The following is a 23,555-nucleotide window of genomic DNA, read 5'->3' as shown; positions in this document are numbered from 1 at the left end:
ATGGGGGCAGCTGGGTGGTGCAATGGATAAACCACTGGCCCTGGATTCAGGAGGACCTGAGTTCAAATCTGGCCTCAGACACTTGACACTAGCTGTGTGACCCTGGGCAAGTCACTTAGCCCTCATTGCCCTGGAAAAAAGAAAAGAAAAAAAGAGAGAGAGAGATCATTAGTTATAATGTTAATGGCCTGGCCCTTCTTTCTTTCAGCTTATGATCTCTTAGTCAATGAGCCTGCATTAAGTGACTACTGTTTGCTCAGTCCTACTATGGGGGAGACAGAAGAAATGACAGGGAAAGGGGGGACAGATTGATCACTGTGGGTGGAGGAACAAATGGCTGGATGGACAGGCTTCTGGTGGACTAGGGAGGTGAATAGGAGAGAGGTCTAGGAGAGGGGCAATCAGGCAGAGGACAGATGGACTGAGAAGCAGAATGGAAAAATAGACAGATGGAAATGAGGAATAAACAGACAAATGGAAAGTAGGACAGACAGACAACACAGAAGAGCCGGGTGAGTCAGTGTAGGGTAGACAGACAAATGGACAGAGGGAAGGGATGGGAAGATGAGGCACAGACAGTCGCACAGTGGAGGCAATGTGGCTGAGGACAGATAGAGACAGACAAGGGGCAGACCGATTGACAGAAGCGGGGAGTGCCAGAGGAGAGGAGCAGCCCGGTCCTCAGGTTCAGGTTGCTGCCTGGGGGACCGAGGGGGTTTCTTCTGGGCTTGGCCCTGCCCGGCCCACCCTGGGCTCGGCTGCTCCCTCCCTCTCCTGCCCTCTGGCGCCCCTGCGTAGGCACGGCTGCACTGGAGGAGGCTGCGGCGGGGGGAGGCGGAGCGCCTGGGCAGCCGGGCGGGCGGGCACGGCAGGCGCCGGAGGATGCGGTCTCCATGGGGCTGCTGTGGTTTCTCTCCTTCCTCCATTCCACCTTCTTTGGAGACGAGGTAGGGACTGCCAAGGCTTGGGGTGGGCTGGGAGTGGGCGATCACCGAGGGGGAAGCGGGGCTTGGTTTTTCCTGCGCTGCCCTGCAGGATTGGTAAAGGGGAGGTTTGGGGGGGGGGAGGGCAAGGCCTGGACCAAGAGGGAGGAAGAGGGATAAAGGGAGAGGAGCGAGATTTGGGAGCCAAGGGGATGGGGGCATAAGGATTAGAGGATGAGGAGGGGGGAAGAGGCTAGAGATGAAGGGCCAAGGGGATGGGGGAGGGAGATAGGGAGAGGGTGGGGGAGAGGCATGGGTGGGAGAACAGCAATGGAGTCTAGGGGTGCCTCTGATGAACGCAGCCGGTGTCCTTCAGACCTGGCAGGGAGCGCAGACTGGGGGGGTGGAGAGAACCTTACTGGAGGGGGGCGCTGCAGCGAGTCCCACAGAGAGAGGGCGGGGCCCCTGGCCCGAGAGATCTGGTGGGGAAGGGAGGGCTTAGTTCGGGGTTGGGTTGAGGAAGAATGTGAGGGGGACTTGAAGAGGTTTCAGGGCCGGAATATGGGCGGGGGTCATAGTCGGAGGGGCTTTGAGGGAGTTCTTTGGGGAAGACTAAGGGAGGGCTTCAGGGAATTGGGCTTGGGGGAGGATTTTAAGGGGAACAATGTGAGGGAGGGTAGGGGGCTTAGGGAAAAGGGGGAATATTTTTCAGGCTTAGGTTGGAGGCTAGAGCTCAGTGTATGTGTTACTTTGCAAAGAATTATCCAGCCTTTTCTGATGCTTCTAGCCCCTACCACCTCAAGAGGTTTGGGGGGTGGGGAGGAAAACAAGGCTGCCGCAGAGGTGAGGCTTCACCAGGCCCTGGCACTGGGGCGGAGCTGAAATGGACATCTAGGCCCCCCAGGCCAGAGGCTGGCACCAAAGGTTGGCACCACAGCCTGGCACCAGCCGTGGGAGAGTCTGTCCCCAGGAGGCCTGGTTCTCCATTCCTCTTCTAACCCACCCCTCCCTGCTCCTCCATCCCTGGCCCTGGCACTTCCCCAGCCAATTGGCAAGGGAGCCCCTGTCCCCATGGTGACCGTTGCTAGGGAGCTGCTTCCTATGTCTTTGGATTCAAAGTCCAAGGCTCTTGCCTTGTGGGAAGGAGATGTGCTAGGGGCTGGTTGGGGGCATGTGGAGTGTGGACCCCCTCCCCAAGTGTCTCCTTCCCCAGAACCCAGACCAGACTACAATGCTTCACTTTCTCAAAGACATCCTCTTATATTCCTGAACCTTGCTTGGCAATCCGTCTTCTTTTCCCTACCCCCTCAAACCCCTTACACTATTTCCTGAGTCCTGGCTGCCCTCGGTACCCCAGCACAGAGAGGCCAAGGCATTTCCTTGGAGTCACACAACCCAGTCTGGGAAGAAGCAATGGGAGGAGTCCCTGGGGCAGGGTAACCTACTACCTCTATTCATGAATTGATCCCTAGCGTGGGGGCCTCCTGGGGAAGGGGGGTGGCTGTAGGTTAGACTTATAGGATAGGGCAGCTAGATGGTGCAGTGGATAGTGCACTGGCTCTGGAGTCAGGAGTACCTGAGTTCAAATCCGACCTCAGACACTTAACACTTAGTATCTGTGTGACCCTGGGCAAGTCACTTAACCCGAATTGCCTCACTAAAAAAAAAAATTGTCATAGACTTATAGGATAAAATTCTGGGTCCCAGGGGAAAGGACAGCCCAGGACCTCTATGCCTTCTCCTCCCCATGGGTTCCCTCCCTAAGGGGGAGGGTGGGTTTGAGGGGAGGGCAATGGGTGACAGCTTATCTTAGGACAGAGCAGAAAGAAGGCACTTCTAATATTCACATTTCTGTCCATAGTTACAGAGTGACAGAGGCTGGGGTATGAGGTGAGGGGAAGTGAGGAGAGACCATCCAGTCCAAACTCCTTATTCTATATATGGGGAAACTGAGGCCCAGAGAGGTGAATAACCTCCTAAGTCACACAGTGAGGGAGCAGAGTGAGGACTCAAATCTGGGTATCCTGACCATCAGGCCAAGAATGGATGCAGTACTTCATTTTTGTCTCTCCCGGCCTCCATGTGGCCTTTTGGGATTCCAAAGTGATTTTAGTACATTATCTCATTGGATTATCTCCATTCCTCTGGGAGGCACATTGTGCAATTGTTATCATACCCACGCTGAGCCTACGGAACTTGCCCAAGTCCACAAACATAGTAAATGGTAGAGTAAGGAAATGAACCCAGGTTGCTTGACTCCCAGGCCTGGGCTCTTTCCCCAAGAATTGCCTTGTAACCCTTACGATATCATGTGGCTTATCTCCCCTATTAGTCTGTGATGGGAGCTTAGCTTTCTTCTCTAGAAAGCTCTGTTGTCTTGTATCCTAAGGGCCCTCCCAGCACTAATGTTCTATGTCTCCTCTCCAGGCAAGTCCGTTCTATTTCCCTTAAAATTTGGGCAGAAGAACCATGGCCTTTAGTAGTCTTATAGCCAACCTTAATCCTATCCTGGGGTGAAGCAGCCACAAATGGAAAGCCAGGAAGGATTTTCCCCTTCACCTTTATTGTTGGGTGGCAGCTCTCAGAGTCCCCTCAGCCCATGACCTCAGGCCAAGTTGGACTTAGAGACAAGGGATGGACTAGATTCACCGACTAAGACCCTACCACCTTGGTCCTCTGAATCCCCAGTAAGTTTTCCTCCATCTTCTGAGAGCAGACAAGAAGGAGGATCCAGTACAATGTAGGCTCCTTGAGGGAAAAGGTATCTTCCATCCCCCAGCACAGTGCCTTGCACATAGTAGGTATCTTTAAAAGAGTTTTAGAACTTTAGTCATGGGTTCATAGATTTTTGTTTTGTTTTGTGGGGCAATGAGGGTTAAGTGACTTGCCCAGGGTCATACAGCTAGTGTCAAGTGTCTGAGGCTGGATTTGAACTCAGGTCCTCCCGAATCCAAGGCCAGTGCTTTATCCACTGAGCCACCTAGGTTCATAGATTTTTAACTGGAAGGAATGTTAGAGATCATCGAGTCCAACTCCCCAATTTTACAAGTAAGGAAACTGAGGCCCAGAGAGATTAAGTGATTGTCCTACATAACACAATGATGGAGCTAGGTTCTGAACCCAGATTTTTCTAACTTGCAAATCCAACACTTTTCTAATCAATCAGTCTGATTGGAAGATACTACCATCCTCCCCTCTGCCACCAAATGTTTGGTCCTGGGCTCAGTCATCTACTCTGAGCAAGTGTACTCAGTCACTGCTCCCCTCAAGAGAATGTAAATTACTCAAGTAGTGCTATAGTGTATGTGTATGTGTACTTGTATGTGTGTGTGTGTATATGTGGATGTGCATTATATGCATATATGTGCATGTATAAATACATATGTGTACATGCATATGTATATGTGTATACACATACACACATATATAGTCATGGGAGAAGGGAGGGGAAAAGGGAAAGGAAGAAACATTTATATAGTGCCTACTATGTGCGAGGCACATGCTAAGTGTTTTACAAATATTATTCCCCTTTGATCCTCATGACAACCCTGAAAGGTAAGTGCTGTTATTTTCTCCATTCTGTAGCTGAGGAAACTGAGGTAAAGGTTAAGTGACTTGCCCAGGGTAACAGCCAGTAAGTGTCCTTAGAGACCCTGGAGTCCAGCCTCCTCACTTGTAAAGTGAGGAGGGAGACTAGGAATACAGAAGTTAATTGATTTGCCCTGGATCACACGGGTAGTAAGTAACAGGCGGAATTTGAATTCATGTCTTCCTGACTCCAGGCCCAGTGCACTATCCATTGTGCCACCTAGTGCACTTACTGAATATTTCTTGAATTGAATTGTTTTTTAGTAAATCATTTACTTGTTCTGTGATAAAGAAGAAAGAGAGTCCCACCTCTGTCACTTATTACCTGTGTGACCTTGGGCAAGTCAGCTCACTCCTCTAGGTTCCCATCTCCTCCCTTCCAGCTCTTAATCCGTCTTTAATACAGACACAGTCTGGCCACAGAGAAAAGCCTCCACACACATGACAGAGCAGGGAGACAAACAAACAAAATAGAACTGATATTGAATCAGATGAGAAGGCATGGTTGGGCTGATATTTGCATTGTTGAAGGGAGAACCCACATGGATGAGATCACAAATCCATCAAAGCATAGAAATAACTTATATTTCTATAGTGTTTGATGTTTTGCCAAGCCTTTTCACACCCATTCTCTCCTAGAGCTGTATCTTTTTTTTTTTTTTTTAGTGAGGCAACTGGGGCTAAGTGACTTGCCCAGGGCCACACAGCCAGCAAGTGCTAAGTGTCTGAGGCCAGATCCGAACTCAGGTTCCCCTGAATCCAGGGCTAGAGCTGTATCTTATTCCAAGTGGGCATTTATTAAATGTTTATTGATCCTCACACCAAAAAATTGTTATCCCTATTTTTGCAGAGGAGGAAACTGAGGCACAGAGGGATGAAGTGACTTGTCCAACGTCACACATATAACAAAGCTCAATCAGAAGACTGAATCTTTTAGCTACAAATCTGCTGTTGGTTCCACTAAACCTCAGCTGTTTTCCCATGCATATAATAATGAGACACACCTTATTTTGAAGATTGACCAGGATGGAGCTGGGGTGATTAAGGAGGGCTTTCTGAAATAAGTCACTTGAGGCAGGGAACATTCAATAAAAGCACTTATGCAGAGGCACCTGCTCATGCCAACCCCACCCTACCCTTACTCTGGCTGAAGGAAGGGAAGGTCTGATTTTCATATCTCTGGGATGCTTTAAGAATTATCCTGCCACAAAGGCAGGGGACTGGACTAGACGATCTCTCAAGGACAAGGATCCCCAAGTGCATCTTGAGAGAAATAGCCACAAGAAATAAGAACTGACCACCATTCCCACCCCTCTCCTTCAGGATGCATTAATTCCAGATAAAAATGCACTTCTTAGGCAGGCGCTAGGGACTGCCGAGATCTGTCCACGGTGCTGATCTCATCCTATTCAGCTGGAATCCTGAAATCATAGGCTATATAATTTATATGATGTCAGTCATGGACAGGACCTTACGACACAGAACAACAGATCTATGTAGGACCTTAGAAAATAAAATATAAAGACTATCAGAGTTATCAAGGGCCTTTAGAGTATAGATTATAGAGTATCATGAGTGGGAGTAACCTTAGAACATAAAATGTCAGAGATGGATGAATCCTTAGGATATAAAGCAGAGAATGTCAGTGCTGGAAGACAGAGAACATCATATAGAAAGAACATGAAGAAGAAAGAACTTGTAGTCAGAAAAGCTGAGTATAAATCCTGTTTCTCCACCTACTGTGTGTCCATAGCCCTTCTCTGGGCTTGCTTCCTTATGGGCAAAACGGGAACAATGATACTTATCCTATCTACTCCATAGGATTGTTATGTGGGAAAACATTTAGTGAATCATAAATCATTATGAAAATATGAGTTAGTATTATAACATAAAAATCTCAGAACTGGAAGGGGCTGTAAAACTTAGAACATAAGTAGTCAGAGCTTGTTGAATGAATGAATGAATGAATAGGAGGGACCCTAGAGCACCAAACTAGAGCTGGGAATGATTTTAGAAGATGGAACTTCATGATTTAATACGATCTTAGAAACAATTTAGTCCAACCCCCTTATTTTACAGATGGGAAAATCAAGGCTATGAGAGAAAATATGACTTGTCCATGAATTGATGGCAGAGCTGGGGATAAAAGCCAGTCCAGTATTTCCTCAGACTGCCTAGTCTGCCCATGGGAAAATCTGGGGAAAAGAACAGCAGGGGGGAAATCACATTGAGGCATCAAGGACCCCTTAGGGAGGGCCTGGTCAATGTGTCATTCCTCCCACAGGCTGGAGTGAGAGGGTGACTGGTTTCAGATTCATTAATCCCTCAAGCAGCCCCAGGTGGCCCATATCTGAGCCCCAGACATGATAGATGTGCTGGGAGGTGGCATCTGTCAGGAAATGTTTATTCCCATCAATCCATCACTTTGCTCATCAGAGTGGGTTGGGGGCTGAGGTTGAGCTCCCAGGAAGGGGGTGGATTTTTAAGCCTTTTCAATTCGGTTAGAGACAAAGGCCTCAGGAAGAGTCAACAAGAACTGACTGGGATCTTTGAGGTCTGCCCTTGAGGGGAGGTAGTGTGGTGTGTTGGAATGAACCCTAAACTTGGAGTCAAGAGACATAAGTGTCAGTTCCAGTTCTGGCACTAAGTGTGTGACCATGGGTAAGTCCTTTCTCCCACTGCAGGGCCTCAGTTTCCCCATATGTAAAATGAAGGGAGAATGGATTGTGATAATATCTAAAGTCCTCTCTAGCTCTGATGACCCTGATCATAGAATTCTGATCTTTAGGATCCATAAATTCTAATATTTGAAATAGATTTTAAGGTCAATGTTTGAAGCTGACCTTTGACTTCAATCTTTGACTGTGGTCTTGGAGATCAATCCTTGAGGCCCATTTTCCATGGCTGATCTTATATGTTGAGTTGATGAGGCTGCTCTGATGTGTGGGTGCCACTGATCGGCCACATACCTAGAGATGTTCTGGCCAAGACAGGAGTTTGGCTTCCATCTTGTGAATTCAGTCTGCTGTGTATGTGTGGTTTTGTGCTGTATATACACATGTGCATGTATAGACATATGCATGTACATATACATGTACTGTTTTGTATCTGCATGGGCACATGCTTAAAGAAATGTATTCTTTTTTGTTTTGTTTTGTTTTGGGGATTGGGTTTTTTTGTGGGGCAATGAAGGTTAAGTGACTTGCCCAGGGTCACACAGCGAGAAATGTGTTCAAGCTGAGGGTTGTTCCGGTTTGCCAAAAGGAAGGTAGAGCAGGTACCTGATGATCTATAGAGGAAAGCTGAGACAATGGGACAGAAGAGGCAGGGGAGAACTTAGGGCCAGATGGAGCAACAAGACCTTGAGAGAGAATTTGGAAATATTCTTCTCTAGTATAATTCAGCATAATGCCACTTTCCAAATACATATACCTCTGCCTCAGAGTCAGCGGAGAAGAGGAGGTGACACACATGTGCATTTTAAGGGGAAACTGACTCGAAGGTCAAGAGAACTGGATTCGAGTCCCATCTCTGTCACTGACTGACTGTGTGGCCCTTAGTGAGGCATTTCCTCTCTCTGGGACTCAGTTTCCTCATCTGTAAAAGGAGGGGGCTGGACTAGATTATTTCTAAGGCCCCTGCTGGCTCGGATATTCTATAATTATTCTCCTCTAGGGTCCAAGCTGATCATTGGAACCTGAACACAGAAACTAGAGGGTCTCAGTCCCCAACCTTGGGACTCTCTAATCTGTCTACCTTAAGAACCTTGCTCAGCCCACTCCCATAGCCCCCCTGGAGTTCAAAGCAGAGGAATAGCTGTGGATGCCCCGGTGTGTTGGGGAATGGGTCAGGGAGGGTCTTTGAGAATGGGAAACCCCGGGGGGGGGGAGGAGTTAGGTGGTGCAGTGGATAAAGCACCAGCCCTGGATTCAGGAGGACCTGAGCTCAAATCTGCCTTCAAACACTCGACACTTACTAGCTGTGTGACCCTGGGCAAGTCACTTAACCCTCATTGCCCCGCAAAAAAAAAAAAAAGAAAAGAAAAGAAAAGAAGAGAGAATGTGAAACTCCAACTTCCCCCATCCATGGAGCACCATTGCTCTTTTCTCTTGTCTTTTACAAATTCTATCGCAATCCAACATGTTTACTCAGAACCCAGATTCAGATAACCTGTGGATATAATCCTAAATCTCTGCCTTCCCTATCCAACCTTAAAGAATCCTCAGTAGATGGAAGGTTGAGCCAGGTGACCCCAGAGGCCCCATCTTACTCATAAAAATCTTAGAATTATAAGATTTTCTAAGATTCTGTGAGTCTAAGATTTTATGACTCTAAGCTCTTGTAACTCTACCTTTCAGTGAATACTTCATTCTAAAAATCTAGAATCTGATTGCTCTAAGGTTCTGTGAATCTTAAATTTGGATTCTGTGATTTTAAGGGTCTAATTCTCAAATCAATGATTCTATGATCCTGTGTCTCTAAGAGTCTCAGCCTCTAAGCTGGGAATCTAAGATTTTTAATTTATGATTCTGTGATTTTGCTTCTGTGGATCTCTGACTCTAAGATCTAGTCATTCTAAGATTTTCATTCTGTAAATTCATTTTGCCTGAAACTAAGGGAGTGCGTACTGGTCCCTGACTCCAACACTCTTACAAGGGGATGTTTTACCTACAAATGAATATTTCACCACTGTCCCTGTCCCTCTTCACCCTACCCCCCCCAGCCCGGGCCCCCATGCAGGTCTCAGGCTTAGTACCACCATCGGATTCACAGCAGCAGCAGTGGCTTCTCCTGATTATGGGGGGAATGGTGGGGTAGGTCCCCCCTCCCCAGAGCTGTCATTGGCTGTTGCCATGGTGCCAGACAGTCTTCTCAGGCCTGTCATTGGCTGCCAGCAGCCAGCATCCCCGCATCCCTCCTCCTCCTCCTCCCCCCTCTGCTGAGATCCCATCCAGTGTTAGGGATGTGGCTGACAGACTGATCGGCCCCAAGCCCAGGCCCCGAGCAGGGCTTTGTTTCCGGGGCTGAGCCTACGGCAGGAGCTACTGACCCTGGGGAACACACCATCCAGCTCGGAGTTCTGTTGACTGGCTTCAGGGCTTGGAGCTCGGGGCCCAGCACTTGGGATTTTTGACCACTCATTGGCAGCCGGCCCTGGGCCTGGCTCTGCCCCTTCTTCACCACCCTGGGGATGAGCTCAGGAAGACTGAGGCAGCCACAGGCGACCCGGCAAGTGAAGTAAGCAGAGACCCTTCATTTTTCTGTCTCTTGCTACTGTCTCTGTCTCTATCTCTGTCTGTCTCTGTTTCTGCCTTTGTCACCATCCCTGCCTTTGTCACTGTCTGTCTCTGTCATGCCTTTGTCACACACACAATCTATGCACATCTGGATGGATGCACACACAGCTTATGCACATCTGGACACGGATGGAACCCATGTATACCTGGACACAAACACACAGAGATCATGTCCATTCGGATGGACACAGGGACACACACACACACACACACACACACACACACACACACACACACACACACAGACTTTATCTCTTTTTCTCCAGTACTTGTTTTCAGAGTCTGAACAGATCAAAACCCCTTTTTACCCATTGTGTCGATGGAGAAACTGAGACACAAGAAGAATTTGTGCTTTCATAGAACCATGATGAAAGGACTTCTTTCTTTCTCTCTCTCTCTCTCTCTCTCTCTCTCTCTCTCTCTCTCTCTCTCTCTCTCTCCCTCCGTCTGTCTCTGTCTGTCTGTCTGTCTGTCTCACACACACACACACACACACACACACTCCTTTCTTAAAGGACTCCACCAGCACTTTCTCAGATTCTACCTGGCTCAGCCCAACTCCAACCTATCTTCCTGTCTTCTCACTGCCTGAGTTCAGATTTGCATTTAAATATCTGTCAACTTCCCCCTCCTCTATGTGTTTGGGGGTAGGGATCTCTCTAGAGACAGCCCAAAGTAAAGGATAGTGCCACCATATCCAAAACAGTGGAAGCTGGAGGTGAAGGAAAGGGGGGATTCTTGAGGGAGTCAACAATTCAGTGGGAGCCCTCTTGCCCTACCCTAGCAGAAGGTCTGATACATATTTGTATTAGGTGCTTAATTAATGCTTCTTGATTGACTGAGATCTTCTTGGTTCTGATGACAGCCCCAAAGTGTTAGGTTTGAAGAGGAGGAGGGTGGAGGGTTTGGGGAGCAGGAGGGATGAGAGTTTCTAGGTCAGGAGCAGACGGGATTTCCTTCCCCTCTCCAAAACCTGGGTCAGGCAGATTGAGGTCCAAAGGGCTCCCAAGACTGGGAGCCAGGACTGGACATCAAGGGCATAGGGAGGATCTCCTTCTCTATGGCCTGGTCTGGACAGTCAACAAAGCTAGGTGAGCAGCTAGCAATGGGAGTGGCTCTTACTGAGGGTAGGGGACAGACTAGGATGGAGCCATCCGGTCATTTCCAGGTCTTTAGCTACAAAGTTGTGCCCAGAGAGGCCCAGAAGCTAGAATGGGTCCATCTGGAAGTTCTTGGGGATCCAGTGGAGAAAGAAGCCCCTTGAAGTAAAAAAGGGCTCCTGAATCTGGCCTATGGAAGCCTCTGTCCCATGGGGGCCCGTGAGCTGTGCTCTGATCCCTGGCCTTAGGTTGAACCTCTTAGAGAGACTTGACAGAGGCCCCAGAATGAAACCTAATGATCTCAAGATGCAGCCCAGGTGAGGAGCCTGACTGATTCTGCACAGCCTAGCCCAGCCGGGGCTGCCTTGGGGCCTCCTCCACAGCAAAAGGAGGACTAAGTGAGTTGATCCTGCTCTTCCAATGATGAGAAGCCAGAGTGGCTCAGGGAAGGCCTGGGGTCTGGGAGAAGGGGTGATAAAGGACATCAGTCAATCCGAGGCTAGGTTTCACTGTTCTTCCCACCCACCTGACCCACTCTTGCCTCTGTGCATTGCTCACAGGGTTACCGTTACTTCCACCTGGACAACTCCTCCTTTAATAATAGCTAGCATTTATATAGGGACAGCTAGGTGTCACAGAGGATAGAGCACTGGCCCTGGAATCCAGAGGACCTGAGTTCAAATCTCACCTCAGACATTTATTAGCTGTGTGACCCTGGGTAAATCACTTAATCCCAATTGTCTTAAACATCTGGGGTCATCTCCAGTCATCCTGATATATATCTTGCCACTGGACCCAGATAGCTCTGGAGGAGAGAGTGAGGCTGGTGACCTTGCACAGCCCTCCCTCATTTCAATCCAATTCACTGCAAGTCATGACATCACCCCAATGTCATGATCCTCTTTGAGAATGAAGGACAAAGAACAGCAGCATTTATATAGTGCCTATTATATTCCAGGTACTGTGCTCAGTGCTTTACAAATATTATCTCATTTAATTAATTACCTCATTTAATCTTTTTAAATAACAACCATGAGAGATAGGTTCTATTATTATCCCATTTTATAGTTGAGAAAATTGAGGCAGGCAGAGATTAAACAACTTGCCCTGGGTCACACAATTAGTAAGTGTCAGAGACCGGATTTGAACTGGTCATCCTGATTCCATCCAAGCCCAGCACTCTATCCCCTGCAACACATAATGAATCCCTAACATGTAGGTTTAGAGGCAATCTCTTCCAGAAAGTCTCCCTGGTTCCTCCCAGCCCCCCTCCCTTATCTTTTCTCTCCCATTTCACCCCCTTTCCTCTCTTTCTCTCCTCTCTGTCTCATCTTTCCTCTCTCTCTGACTCTGTCTCTCTCTTCCCCCTCTCTCCCTTCCAGTCTCCCTCTCTCTCTGTTTTTGTCTCTTTGTCTCCCTCTTTCTCTGACTCTTTCTGTCTGTCCCTCCCTCCCCTTCCCCCCCCACCTCTGTCTTCCTGTCTCTTTCTCTGACTTTCCAGATGTTTAAGACAATTGGGATTAAGTGATTTACCCAGGGTCACACAGCTAATAAATGTCTGTGGTGAGATTTGAATTCAGGTCCTCTGGATTCCAGGGTCAGTGCTCTATCCTGACTCTGTTGCTCTCTCCCTTGTCCCTCCTTCTCAGTCCTCTCTTCTCTCTCTTCCTCTGTCTCTTTGTTTCTCCTCCCCCTTCTCTCTCTATATCCCTCCCCTCTTTCCCTCTTTTTTTCTCTGTCTCTGTCTCCTCTCAGGCCTCATCTTACCTGGTATTATACGTGCGTGTGCGCCCTCATCTTATCTTGTTCCTATTCCTAGACTATGAGCTGTGTGAGGGTAAGGAAAAGCTCTATCTTAACAAGTAGTGGAAAGGGCACTGAGCCCAGAGACAGAAGGTCTGGATTTGAATCCCACTTTTGAGATTTATTAGCTGTGTTACCTTGGGCAAATCATTTCCTTTCCTTTGGGCCTGTTTCTCTCTCTCTCTCTCTCTCTCTCTCTCTCTCTCTCTCTCTCTCTCTCTCTCTTGCAGGGCAATGAGGGTTAGGTGATTTGCCCAAGGTCACACAACTAGTAAGTATCAACTGTCTGAGGCTGGATTTGAACTCAGGTCCTCCTGAATCCAAGGCCAGTGCTTTATCCACTGTGCCCCCTAGCTGCCCCTTCTTTTCTCTAAAAATGTGGCTCCTTGGGGCAGCTAGGGGGCACAGTGGATAAAGCACTGGCCTTGGATTCAGGAGGACCTGAGTTCAAATCTGACCTCAGACACTTGACACACTTACTAGCTGTGTGACCCTGGGCAAGTCACTTAACTCCAATTGCCTCACACACACACAAAAAAACAAACAAACAAAAAACCCAAATAAAACAAGTGCTTAGCACTCTCTCCAAAAAAAACCCAAAACCCAATTAAATTAAATTAAATTAAAATGTGGCTCCTAATATTTCCCCCCTTGCCTTTCACTAGTTGGTTGTCTCACCAGCCTGGCATGTCCTCCCTCCTCACCTCTCCCCTCCCCTCCCACCCCACTCCCCCTCACCCCTGCCTGGCTTCCCTGTAGACACACCTCAGATCTCGGGTTTCATAGGAAGGCTTTTGGGCCCCTTCAGTTGTGTCTGTTCTTGGAAATTACCTTCCATTCTCCTGTCTCTCTCTTGTATGTACCTAGTTATTTGCATATTATGTTCCCCCATCCCTCTCCATTAGAATATGAGCTCTTTGAGGACAGGGGCCGTGTTTTTCCCTTTCTTTGTAATGCCAGCACTTGGCACAGTGCCTGGAATATAGTAGGTGCTTATTAATGCTTGTTGTCTGACTAACTGACCACCTCAGTGCTAGAATGAGGAAAGAACTTTGGAGGCCTTTAAGTGTCAAAGGAACCTGAGCTGTTTGTTACTAATTGATAATAATAAATAATAGCTTCCTAGCACCTTGAGTTTACAAAAGAGCTTTCTGAACAACACCCTGTGAGTCCGATAGCACAAGTATGATAGTCCTTATTTTACATATAGGGAAACTGAGTCCCAGAGAGGGGGCAGTGGTTTACCCAAAGTCACGCAGCTAGGAAGTGTTAGGGCCAGGACTTGAACCCAGCTTACCTAACTTCCTAACAATTAGCGCTAACCAAGAGTGGCAGCCTCTGGAGGTGTTGGGCTCCCCCTCCTTGGAGGGCTTCAGACAGAAGCCAGATGACCCCTTGTCTGAAATGCCCTAGGGGACTTCTTGTTCAGGCATGGCTTGGATGAGATGGCCGCTGAGGTATTTTGTGATTCTGAGACTGCAAATCCAGGCCACTTTGCCCTCCGCTGAGTTGCTTCTCATCCTAGATCAACATGAGAAGGCGGCGCTCGGTGTCTGGTGACTGACTGGCTGATGGATTCATGGGGGTGGGGCATGGGGGGGCGGGGGAGGCCATGGGCCCTGGGGACCCAGGGGGAGCCAGGACTGAGGTCCCTGGCTAGGGAAGGTTCCTGTGAACAGGTCACAGATTGAGTTTAACTGGCTGGGGCAGGGCTGTTGGTGGAGACTTGGAGAGAGACTTCTTGGTGTCGCTCGGAGAGGAAAACAAAGACAGGGAGAGAGAAAGTATGAGCAGGAACAAAGAGGGAGATGGAGATGGATCAGAGCCACAGGGGGAGGAAGGAGGAGGGGGGAGGAGCAGTGGGGCTTAGAGGACAGAGCTCAAAGGGGAGAGGAGAAGGCTGAGAGGCAGAGCCGAGAGGAGACAGAGCCAGCCAGGGACGTGGGGAAGAAGTGACAGAAACAGTGGTAAAATGGGAGAGAGAAGCACAGGAACACAGAATCACCCAGAGAGAGGAAGGCAGACCGAGACAGTCACCGAGAAACAGAAAGGAACGGGGAGAGACAAAGAGATACTGAGATAGAGAGACAGGGATGGAGAAAGGAAAAAAGAAAGGGATGGGAAAGAAAAGAACCAGCGAGTGGAAGGATGGGGTCAGGGGGAACTAGGGAAGAAGGGAAGAAGACTGAGAGGGATGATTGTCTAGGAGAATGGAGGAAGGGGAATTAGGAATGAAAACAAAGAGGGGGGGAGGACAATAAAGGAAACAAAGGGATGGATGAGGTTGGGGGGCAGGGGCAGGTGTGGGCAAGGCTACCCTGGAGTTGGGCCAGGACGGCCAAGACAGAACATTCTGGGCTTGAGGGGGCAGCTGGACACCAAGCCCCCATCTCCCCACAGGGATCTCAGGCCATCTGTCCAGCAACGCCATAGGTCTGTCTACCTGGCAGATTATTGGTCCATATATCTGTCAGGTTGCCCATCTCTGGCTGCCAAGCTGTCTGTCCCTGATTCTCTTTCCTTCTTTGTCACCCCAGGCCAAGCTGCCCCTTCAGTGGGGGCCCGTGGAGGCTGTCAGCGCTGCATCCAGTGCCTTCCCTAGGCTCCAAGATCTGCCCCCAGGCCAGTGGCTATGAGAACACCAAAGAATAAAAGAATTTTAGCATTGGAAAGACCCTCAGGGGCGTCCTAAAGGCGTCCTAAAAGGCGTCCCCACTAAAACACACCCAACAATCAGTCATCCAGCATAGGAGATGGCTCAAATTATGAGGAAGTGTTTCCTTGCATCAAGTCTTTTTTCGATTTCCACCCTTTGTTCCTAATTCGGCTCTCTAAGGCTAAGTGGAACAAACATAATCCCCTTTTCACAATAAGGGACCTTCAAATACTTCAATCAACCAATAAGCATTTATTGAGTGACTACTGTGTGCAAAACACCCTTCCAGGAATTGGGGACACAGATAAAAACAAAATAAATCCTTCCCTCAAGGAATTTATATTCTATCAATAGGGATAACATTATGTGAATATATAAAACATGTATATAAAAGAAAAGAAAATAATTTGGGGCAGGGGAGTAGGCAGGAGAATTTAGAACATCAGGAGAAGTCTCATGTAGGAGGTAGAAATTGATGGAAGCTAGGGATTGTAGGAGGAAGGGCACTGCAGCATGGCAGACAGCCTGACCAGGGATTAAAGGTGGAAGATGCAATGGCATCGATAAGGAAGGACAAGAATGTCCCACAGCTAGACCATAGGACTCGTGATTCCTGAGGGATGATAAGCCTACAAAGGTTGGTTGGGGCCAGATTGGGGAGGACTTCAAATATCTAATGGAGGAATTTGTTTTTAATCCAAGATGTAATGGGGAGTTGCTGGAAGTTATTGAGTAGGAGAGGAGGATGGTCAGATCTACGCTTTGGGAATATCACTTGGCACCTGAGTGGAAGATGGATTGGAAGGGGGAGAGACTTGAGGCAGGAAGGACAATGAGGAGGTTACCAAAATAATTCAGGCAAGAGGTCATGAGGACCCTGGGGAAGTTAAGTGATGTGCCCTGAGACAGTCAGACAGATTGTATCAAAGGTGAGATTTGAACCCAAGTTCTTTGACTCCAGACCCAATGCTCTTTCCACTTTCCCATCCTGTCTCTCTCAGGACAACCAAGAAAGAGCAAATAAAACCTCAGAGAGAACTGATGTCATCTGAACACAGACTAAAGCATACTATTCCTTTCTCTCTCTCTCTCTCTCTCTCTCTCTCTCTCTCTCTCTCTCTCTCTCACTCTCTCTCTCGCTCTCCCTCCCTCCCTTTCTCCCTTTCTTCCTTTCTCTTTTCTTGCATAAAAGAACTAATATGGAAATATTTTACATGATTGCAAATGTATAACCTGTATCAGATTTCTTACCTACCATCTGGAGGGAAGAGGAAGGAGGGAGGAATAGAATTTGGAATTCAAAACAAAACCCAAACCACCAATGAATGTTAATTGACTAGATTTTAAAATTGTTTTTACATGTAACTGGGGGGGGAAATAAAATATTATTAAAAAATAAGAACTCAGAGAGGAGGTAGTGTCCAGGAGAAAAAGGTGGTGGTTGTATGAATGGAAAGAAGGGAATAGACAAGACAGATGCTATAGAGATTGTTGTCCTTCAGTCATTTTTCAGTTGTGTCCAACTCTTTGTGACCCTATTTGGGGTATTTGGAATACTAGAGTTGCCATTTCCTTCTCCAGCTCATTTTACAGATAAGGAAACTGAGGCAAACAGGATAAAGTGACTTGCCCAGGGTCACACAGCTAGAAAGTGTCTGAGGCCAGATTTGAACTCATGATGATGAGTCTTCCTGATTCCAAGCCCAGTGCTCCATACCCTGTGAGATCTAGCTGCTCTAATATAAAAGTAAAATGGGCAAAACTTGACAACCAGTTGGATCTGAGAGGTGGGGAGAGTTAAGGTTGTGAATTTGGCTGAGTGAAAGGACATTGGTGTTCTGGACAGAAATAGGGAATTTCAGAAGTGAAGTGGATTTGAGGGGGGAAAGAATTGATTTTTGTTTTAGACAGCTTGAGTTTGAGATGCCTGTGGAACATCCAGTTGGAAATATCCAATAGATGGTGATATGCTGGTCAATATTTAACTACCAGTTTTCTGAAAAAAAAAAATTAGGCATAATACTTTTTGAGTTTAAGCTGCATTATTAAATATTTTTCTATTATTATGTCTAGAAATAAAATTATAAATCAAGGCTTGATTTGTTGCATTTGCTGATTTCTGGGCGTAAATGTTCATACTGAATTTTTTTTTTTGAGGCAATCGGGGGTAAGGGTGACACAGCTAGTAAGTGTCTGAGGCCAGATTTGAACTCAGGTTCTCCTGACTAGGTGCTCTGTCTACTGCACCACCTAGCTGCCCCCCACACTGGAATTTTAATAATCAGCTCTCACAAGCTGGTATGAGCTGGCTCCAGCATATCTCTGCCAACAGGCAATCGGTGATGTAGGAATGGAGCTCAGTAGAGAAACTAGTAATGGATATATAGATCTGTGAGTTATTTGCATAGAGATGATAATTAAGCCCATGGGAGCTGATGAGGCTACCAAGAAAGTGTAGAGAGAGAAGAGGTCCCAGAGCAGAGCCTTGGGGTATATCCACAGTCAGGAATCAGGATGGTGAGCCAGTAAAGAAGACTGGGAAGGAGCTATCAGACAGGTAAGAGGATTCTCTTAATCCAATCCCCTCATTTTACAGGTGAATAAACTGAGGTCCAGGGAGGTTAAATGATGTGCCCCAAGTCACACAGAGAGTGTCAAAGATGGGATTTGAATTCAGGTCCTTTGACTTCAGAAGCAATATTATTTCCACTGTACCAACCTCCCTTTCCCAACAGCCAGGAGAAGTCAGTGTCATAAAAACTCAGAGAGGAGATAGTTCCCAGGCGAAGAGAGTGATTAACAGTGTCTGTGCTGCCCAAAGGTCAAGAAGAATGAGAATTGGGAAAAGGTTGTTGGATTTGGAAATTAAGAGGTCATTGGGAACTTTGGAGAGGGCAGCTTCAATTGAATGGTGAGTTCTGAAGTCAGACTATGTGAAGACAGTTATCTCCTTTTCTTCTTGAGTCATCTTTTCTCTAATTCTCATTTTCCCTAGTTTCCTTCAGTTCTTTTTTATGTTTGCTACTTTTTTTTGGGGGGGGGACAGGACAATGAGGGTTAAGTGACTTTCCCAGGGTCACACAGCTAGGAAGTGTCAAGTCTCTGAGGCCAGATTTGAACTCAGGTCCTTTTGCATTTTGGGCTGGTGCCTTATCCACTGTGCCACCTAGCTGCCCCTATGTTTGCTACTTAAAAAAATAAATAAATAAACATTTTTATTTAAAGTTTTGAGTTCCAAATTCTCTCCCTCCTTGCCTCCCTCCCCCCTCTCTGAGACAGTGAGCAATCATAGGTTATACATGTGCAGTTATGTAAAACATTACCATATTAGTAATTTTGTACAAGAAAACGAATAAAAGAAAAAACGAAAGAAATAAAGTGAAAAATAGCATGCTTTAGTCTGTGTTCAATCAATATCAGTTCTTTCTTGGGAGGTGGATAGTATGTTTCATCAGTAGTCCTTTGGGATTGTCTTGGATCATTGTATTGTTGAGAATAGTTAAGTCACAGTTCTTCATCAAACAATATTGCTGTCTCTGTGCACAACATTCTCCTGGTTCTACTCTCTTCACTATACATCAGCTCATACAAGTCTTTCCAGGCCTTTCTGAAATCATCCTGCTTGTCATTTCTTATAGCACAATAATATTACATCACCATCATATACCACAGCTTGTTTAGCCATTCACCAATTGATGGGCATCCCTTCAATTTTGAATTCTTAGCCACTGCAAAAAGAGCTGCTAAAATATTTTTGTACAAATATGTCTTTTTCTCTTTTTTGTCCCCCAATTCTTTCAACTTATCCTTCTTTTTTTTTTTTTTTTTAGTGAGGCAATTGGGGTTAAGTGACTTGCCCAGGGTCACACAGCTAGTAAGTATTAAGTGTCTGAGGCCGGATTTGAACTCAGGTACTCCTGACTCCAGGGCCGGTGCTCTATCCACTGCGCCACCTAGCTGCCCCTCAACTTATCCTTATACCATATAGACTCAAGGTCCTTCATCAGCCTGTCAGTCATTCAGTAGATATAAGCACCTATGATGTGCCAGGCACTGCATTAAGTGCTGGAAATACAAATAAAAACAAAAACAGTCCCTGCCCTCAAGGATCTCACCTTCTAATGGAAAAAGACAACACACAAAAGGAAGCTGAGAAGGGAGAAAGGAAAGGAGGGGGGAAGGTACCAATCAAGGGGACATGATGGAAAAGTCCAAAAGCAGTGTGGCTGGTGGGAAATTGGAAGAAGACTATTCTGGGCCCTGTTAAAGAGACCCTAGAGCCCTAGCACTGCCCTCTAGTCAGGAGCTGACCTTCTCTGGACATACTAGGAAAGGGAATAAACATTTATACAGCACCTACTTATGTATCAGGAGCTTTTTATAAATATTATCTTGATCCTCACAACAATCTTGAGAGGTGGGTGCTATTATTATCCCCATTTTACAGTTGAGGAAACTGAGGTAAACATGTTAAGTGACTTGCCCAGGGTCATATAAGTGTCACAGGCTGGATTTGAACTCAGGTCTTCCTGACTCTAGGTCCAGCTCTAATCATGATACAGTGTTCTGGGGCAGCTAGGTGGCACAGTAGATAGAGCACCGGCCCTGGAGTCAGGAAGACCTGAGTTCAAATTTGGCCTCAGACACTTAACACTTAACTAGCTGTGTGACCCTAGGCAAGTCACTTAACCCCAATTGCCTCGCCAAAAAAAAAAAATGATACAGTGTTCTAGATATAATCTGACAAAGGTAGAATAGAGAGAAAAGAGCACTTTATTCCTGGAAGCTTTTCTTAATGTATCCCAAGGTCACATTAGCCTTTTGTTTGTTTGTTTTTTGGCTGCCACATTATACTGCTGACTGTTATTGATTGAGCTGGTAGTCCATTAGAACCCCAGGATCTTTTTCAGAAAAAAAAATGTTGTCTAATCATGCCTCCCCCATTCTAAATTTGTGAAGTTGATTTTTTGGACCTAAGTGTAGCACTTTACATTTATCACTCTCTAAAGAATATTATCTTATTAGATTCAGCCCAAGGCTCTAGCCTATTGAAATCTTTTTGGATTTGGATTCTGACTCTGTCACTCCCTCTCAGCTTTGAGTGACCTGCAAATTGAATAAGCATGTGACCTTTGCCTTTATTGTGATCAAATTGTTAAACAGAACAAGGCCAAACAGATCCCTGGGGCCCTACACTGGAGACCTGTGGCCAAACTGACTAGGTATTGAGTCTAGCCATTCGACCAATTATTACGCTAGTTCACATATCTCCATCTCCTCCAAAAGAACAATGTAAGACACTTTTTAGCAGTTTTGCTAAAATCATGGTAAATGAAAACCCCAGAATTGTCCCTATCTCTAAATTTAATAATTTACAGGTAAATTCTTTACAGGTAAATTTACAGGTAAATTCTTCTTTACAGGTAAAGAAAGGAGATGAGGTTAATCTGCCTGCTCTTGAGGATACCCTCTTTGTAATCAATGCTTCCCTTTTGAGATATTTGTCAACCATCTCTTTAACAATCCATCCTAGAGAGTTCTTGGGAATCAGTTAAACTCACCGGCCTGTAGTTTGCTGAACTTGTTCTTTTCCCTTCTTTGGACACTGGGGCCACATTTGCCCTATCTCTTTTTCTTCTTGAGTCATCTTTTCGCTAGTTCTCATTTTCCCTAGTTTCCCTCAGTTCTTTTTTTATGTTTGCATGGTCCCATCCTGAGGGACCATGAGTTTTGGCCTGTCACTGACAGTGGGGCAACTGTCACAGCTGCCTGCTCTTTCAGGACCCAAGGATGCTGCTCACATGAGCCAAGTGATTTGAACTCATCAAGGACACTTAGATGCTCTCTTGCTATTTTCTTACTTGTTTGGGAGCATCACATGATGAAGTTGGACAAGATCGTGTCCTATCCAGCTCTGATTCTCTGACCCTATGATAGATGAGCAGTGGCTAGAAAGTCCGTGGTTGAGTCCCTGCTCACTCCTAATCTTTAATCTATGTCTTTCCCCACCCCACCCCCCATCCTGCCCCAGGTGCTGGAGGAACTAAAGATGTCAGGGCCAGGCCCAACCGCTTCCTATGAGCAGCTGGTGCGGCAGGTAGAAGCCCTGAGCCGGGAAAACACTCACCTTCGGAGAGAACTCCAGGATAACTCCAGTCACTTGTCAAAGCTGGAAAATGAGACCTCTGACATGAAGGTATGACTAGGACAAAGGAGAACAAAAACTAGAGAAACAGGGACATTGGGAAGTGAGATATGGGGTCACTGACACAGACAGAGGATGTGGAATGGGGGCCATGGGACATCAAGATCCAGGGACACAGGGATATGGGACCTATGGGCTGGGGTTAGGGGAGAGCAGACCACAGGACTTAAGGGCTACAGAGATACAAATTGTGTCTCTGAATGGTGGGAAGTATAGAATAGCAAGACTAGGGATTGGGGGGTGAAGATTGGGAAGGAGATGAGGTAGGACTGGAATCTGTTGAGGTAAGAAGCTGGAGGTGGGATGGTAAGAAAGTATAGGTTGAGTTGAGATACAGTGAGAGGGGCAGCTAAGTGGCGCAGTGGATAGAGCACCGGCCCTGGATTCAGGAGGACCTGAGTTCAAATCCAGCTTCAGGCACTTAACAATTACTAGCTGTGTGACCCTAGGCAAGTCACTTAACCCCAATTGCCTCACCAAAAAAAAGAAGAAGAAGAAGATATATCGAGATACGGTGAGGACAGTTCTGGGAGCCAAGCAATGGGGAGATGGATGTGGGGAAGATAGCATAATGAAATCTGTTGCTATCCCTGTCCCATGACCTCCATCCAGATTCCAGCTGCCGCACTCATAGGCAGCTGTGTTGGAAAGAACACTCCATCCCTTCCTCTTTCTCTCTAGGCCTTGGTTTCCGAATCTGTAAAATAGTGACAATCCCAGGTAGCGACCTCCCTTGCTTCCAGGGCCTGTGGTGGGGGCCGGGTTGGGGCGGGGAGTGAGCCCTCACTCTGGAAGCCAGAGCCTGACTGACCAGGGCTTTGCTTTCCTTCCCAGGAGGTGCTGAAGCACCTTCAGGGGAAGCTGGAGCAGGAAGCCAGAGCGATGGTGTCATCTGGGCGGACTGAGCTGTTGGAGCAACTGAAAGGTAATGGGGAGAGAGCCCCAGGCTGCATGTCTGGGGAAACAGCTACAACAAAGGCTCCTGCTATCTCAGAGCATCCAGGCTAGCAGGAGATATGGGACTCAGGCACTGGACCGGGTTGTACAGTGTACTGGGCTGGAAATAGATACAGTGTGGAGAGCTCCAGGGTTGGCTCTGAGGAGACACAAGCTCTGACTCTGCTAATTCATCTACTCGCGCTCTGGACCTCAGTTTCCTTATCTGTACAGTGAGAGTTTGGAAATACATAGTCTTTAGACCCAGTTCTACAATCTATGATTCTGTGACTGGTTCTACCATTGGATATAACAAGGAAAAGACAAGGCGATAAATCAATCACTAAGCATTCATTAAGCACCTACTGTGTGCCAACATGATGGGCACCCAAATACAAGGACAAAACAGTCCCTGCCCTCAAGAGCATTACCTTCTACTGGAGGAAAACATATATACAAATACAAAACATGCACAAGCCAAATACAACCCAATTTTTTTTCGGAGGGGAAAAGCACTAGCAGCTGGGTCAGGATGGGGTGTTGGAATAAGGTCTCATGGAGGAGGTGGTGTGTGAGCTGAGCTTTGAAAATGGTGAGGGTGCCTGAACTAGGGAGGTGGCTGTGGGAGTGGAGATAAAGGGGACAGATGCCAGAGAAGCTACAGAGGTGAAATAGAGACTTGGAAACTATTCCCATGGTGGGGATGAGGGAGAGTTAATAGTTGAAGAACATGTTAATGAATGCTCATGAATCTGGATGATGACTGGCAGGACAGTGGTGTCCACCAGAAACAGAGAGGTTAGAACAACTGTTGGGTTGGGACTCAGTTCTGTTTCATACATGTTGAATTTGAGGAACATTCATTTTGAAATGTTCAATAGACAGTTGGTGATGCTAGACCAGAGCTCGCTAGAGAGATGATGGCTGGGAATGTAGATCTGAGGGTTATCTGCATAAAGAAGATAGTCAAGCCTATTGGAGCTGATGAGAAAGAAAGTGTAGAGAGAGAAGAGAAGAGGTCCTGGGAGAGAGCCCTGGAGTACACCC

General features: G+C 46.8%; 1 protein-coding gene across 2 annotated transcripts in view; it reads left to right on the top strand.

Moving 5' to 3' along the window:
- The first annotated feature begins 464 nt into the window (after positions 1-464).
- APC2 (APC regulator of WNT signaling pathway 2) overlaps positions 465-23,555 on the top strand; it is a 57,227-nt gene continuing 34,136 nt past the window's right edge. The window contains exons 1-3 of one of the 2 annotated variants that reach the window (XM_043978499.1): positions 465-947; positions 21,399-21,563; positions 22,407-22,497. In XM_043978499.1, coding sequence (XP_043834434.1) covers positions 894-947; positions 21,399-21,563; positions 22,407-22,497 — 310 coding nt within the window. In that variant the 5' untranslated portion in view covers positions 465-893. Of the gene's footprint in view, positions 948-9,447; positions 9,750-21,398; positions 21,564-22,406; positions 22,498-23,555 lie in introns of those variants that run through there. The other variant, XM_043978500.1, reaches the window with a different exon arrangement.

The sequence above is a fragment of the Dromiciops gliroides genome, chromosome 1, assembly GCF_019393635.1.
Source record: "Dromiciops gliroides isolate mDroGli1 chromosome 1, mDroGli1.pri, whole genome shotgun sequence".
Taxonomy (NCBI): domain Eukaryota; kingdom Metazoa; phylum Chordata; class Mammalia; order Microbiotheria; family Microbiotheriidae; genus Dromiciops; species Dromiciops gliroides.
Note: the sequence above shows the minus strand (reverse complement) of the source record. Positions and strands in the feature narration are given on the sequence as shown.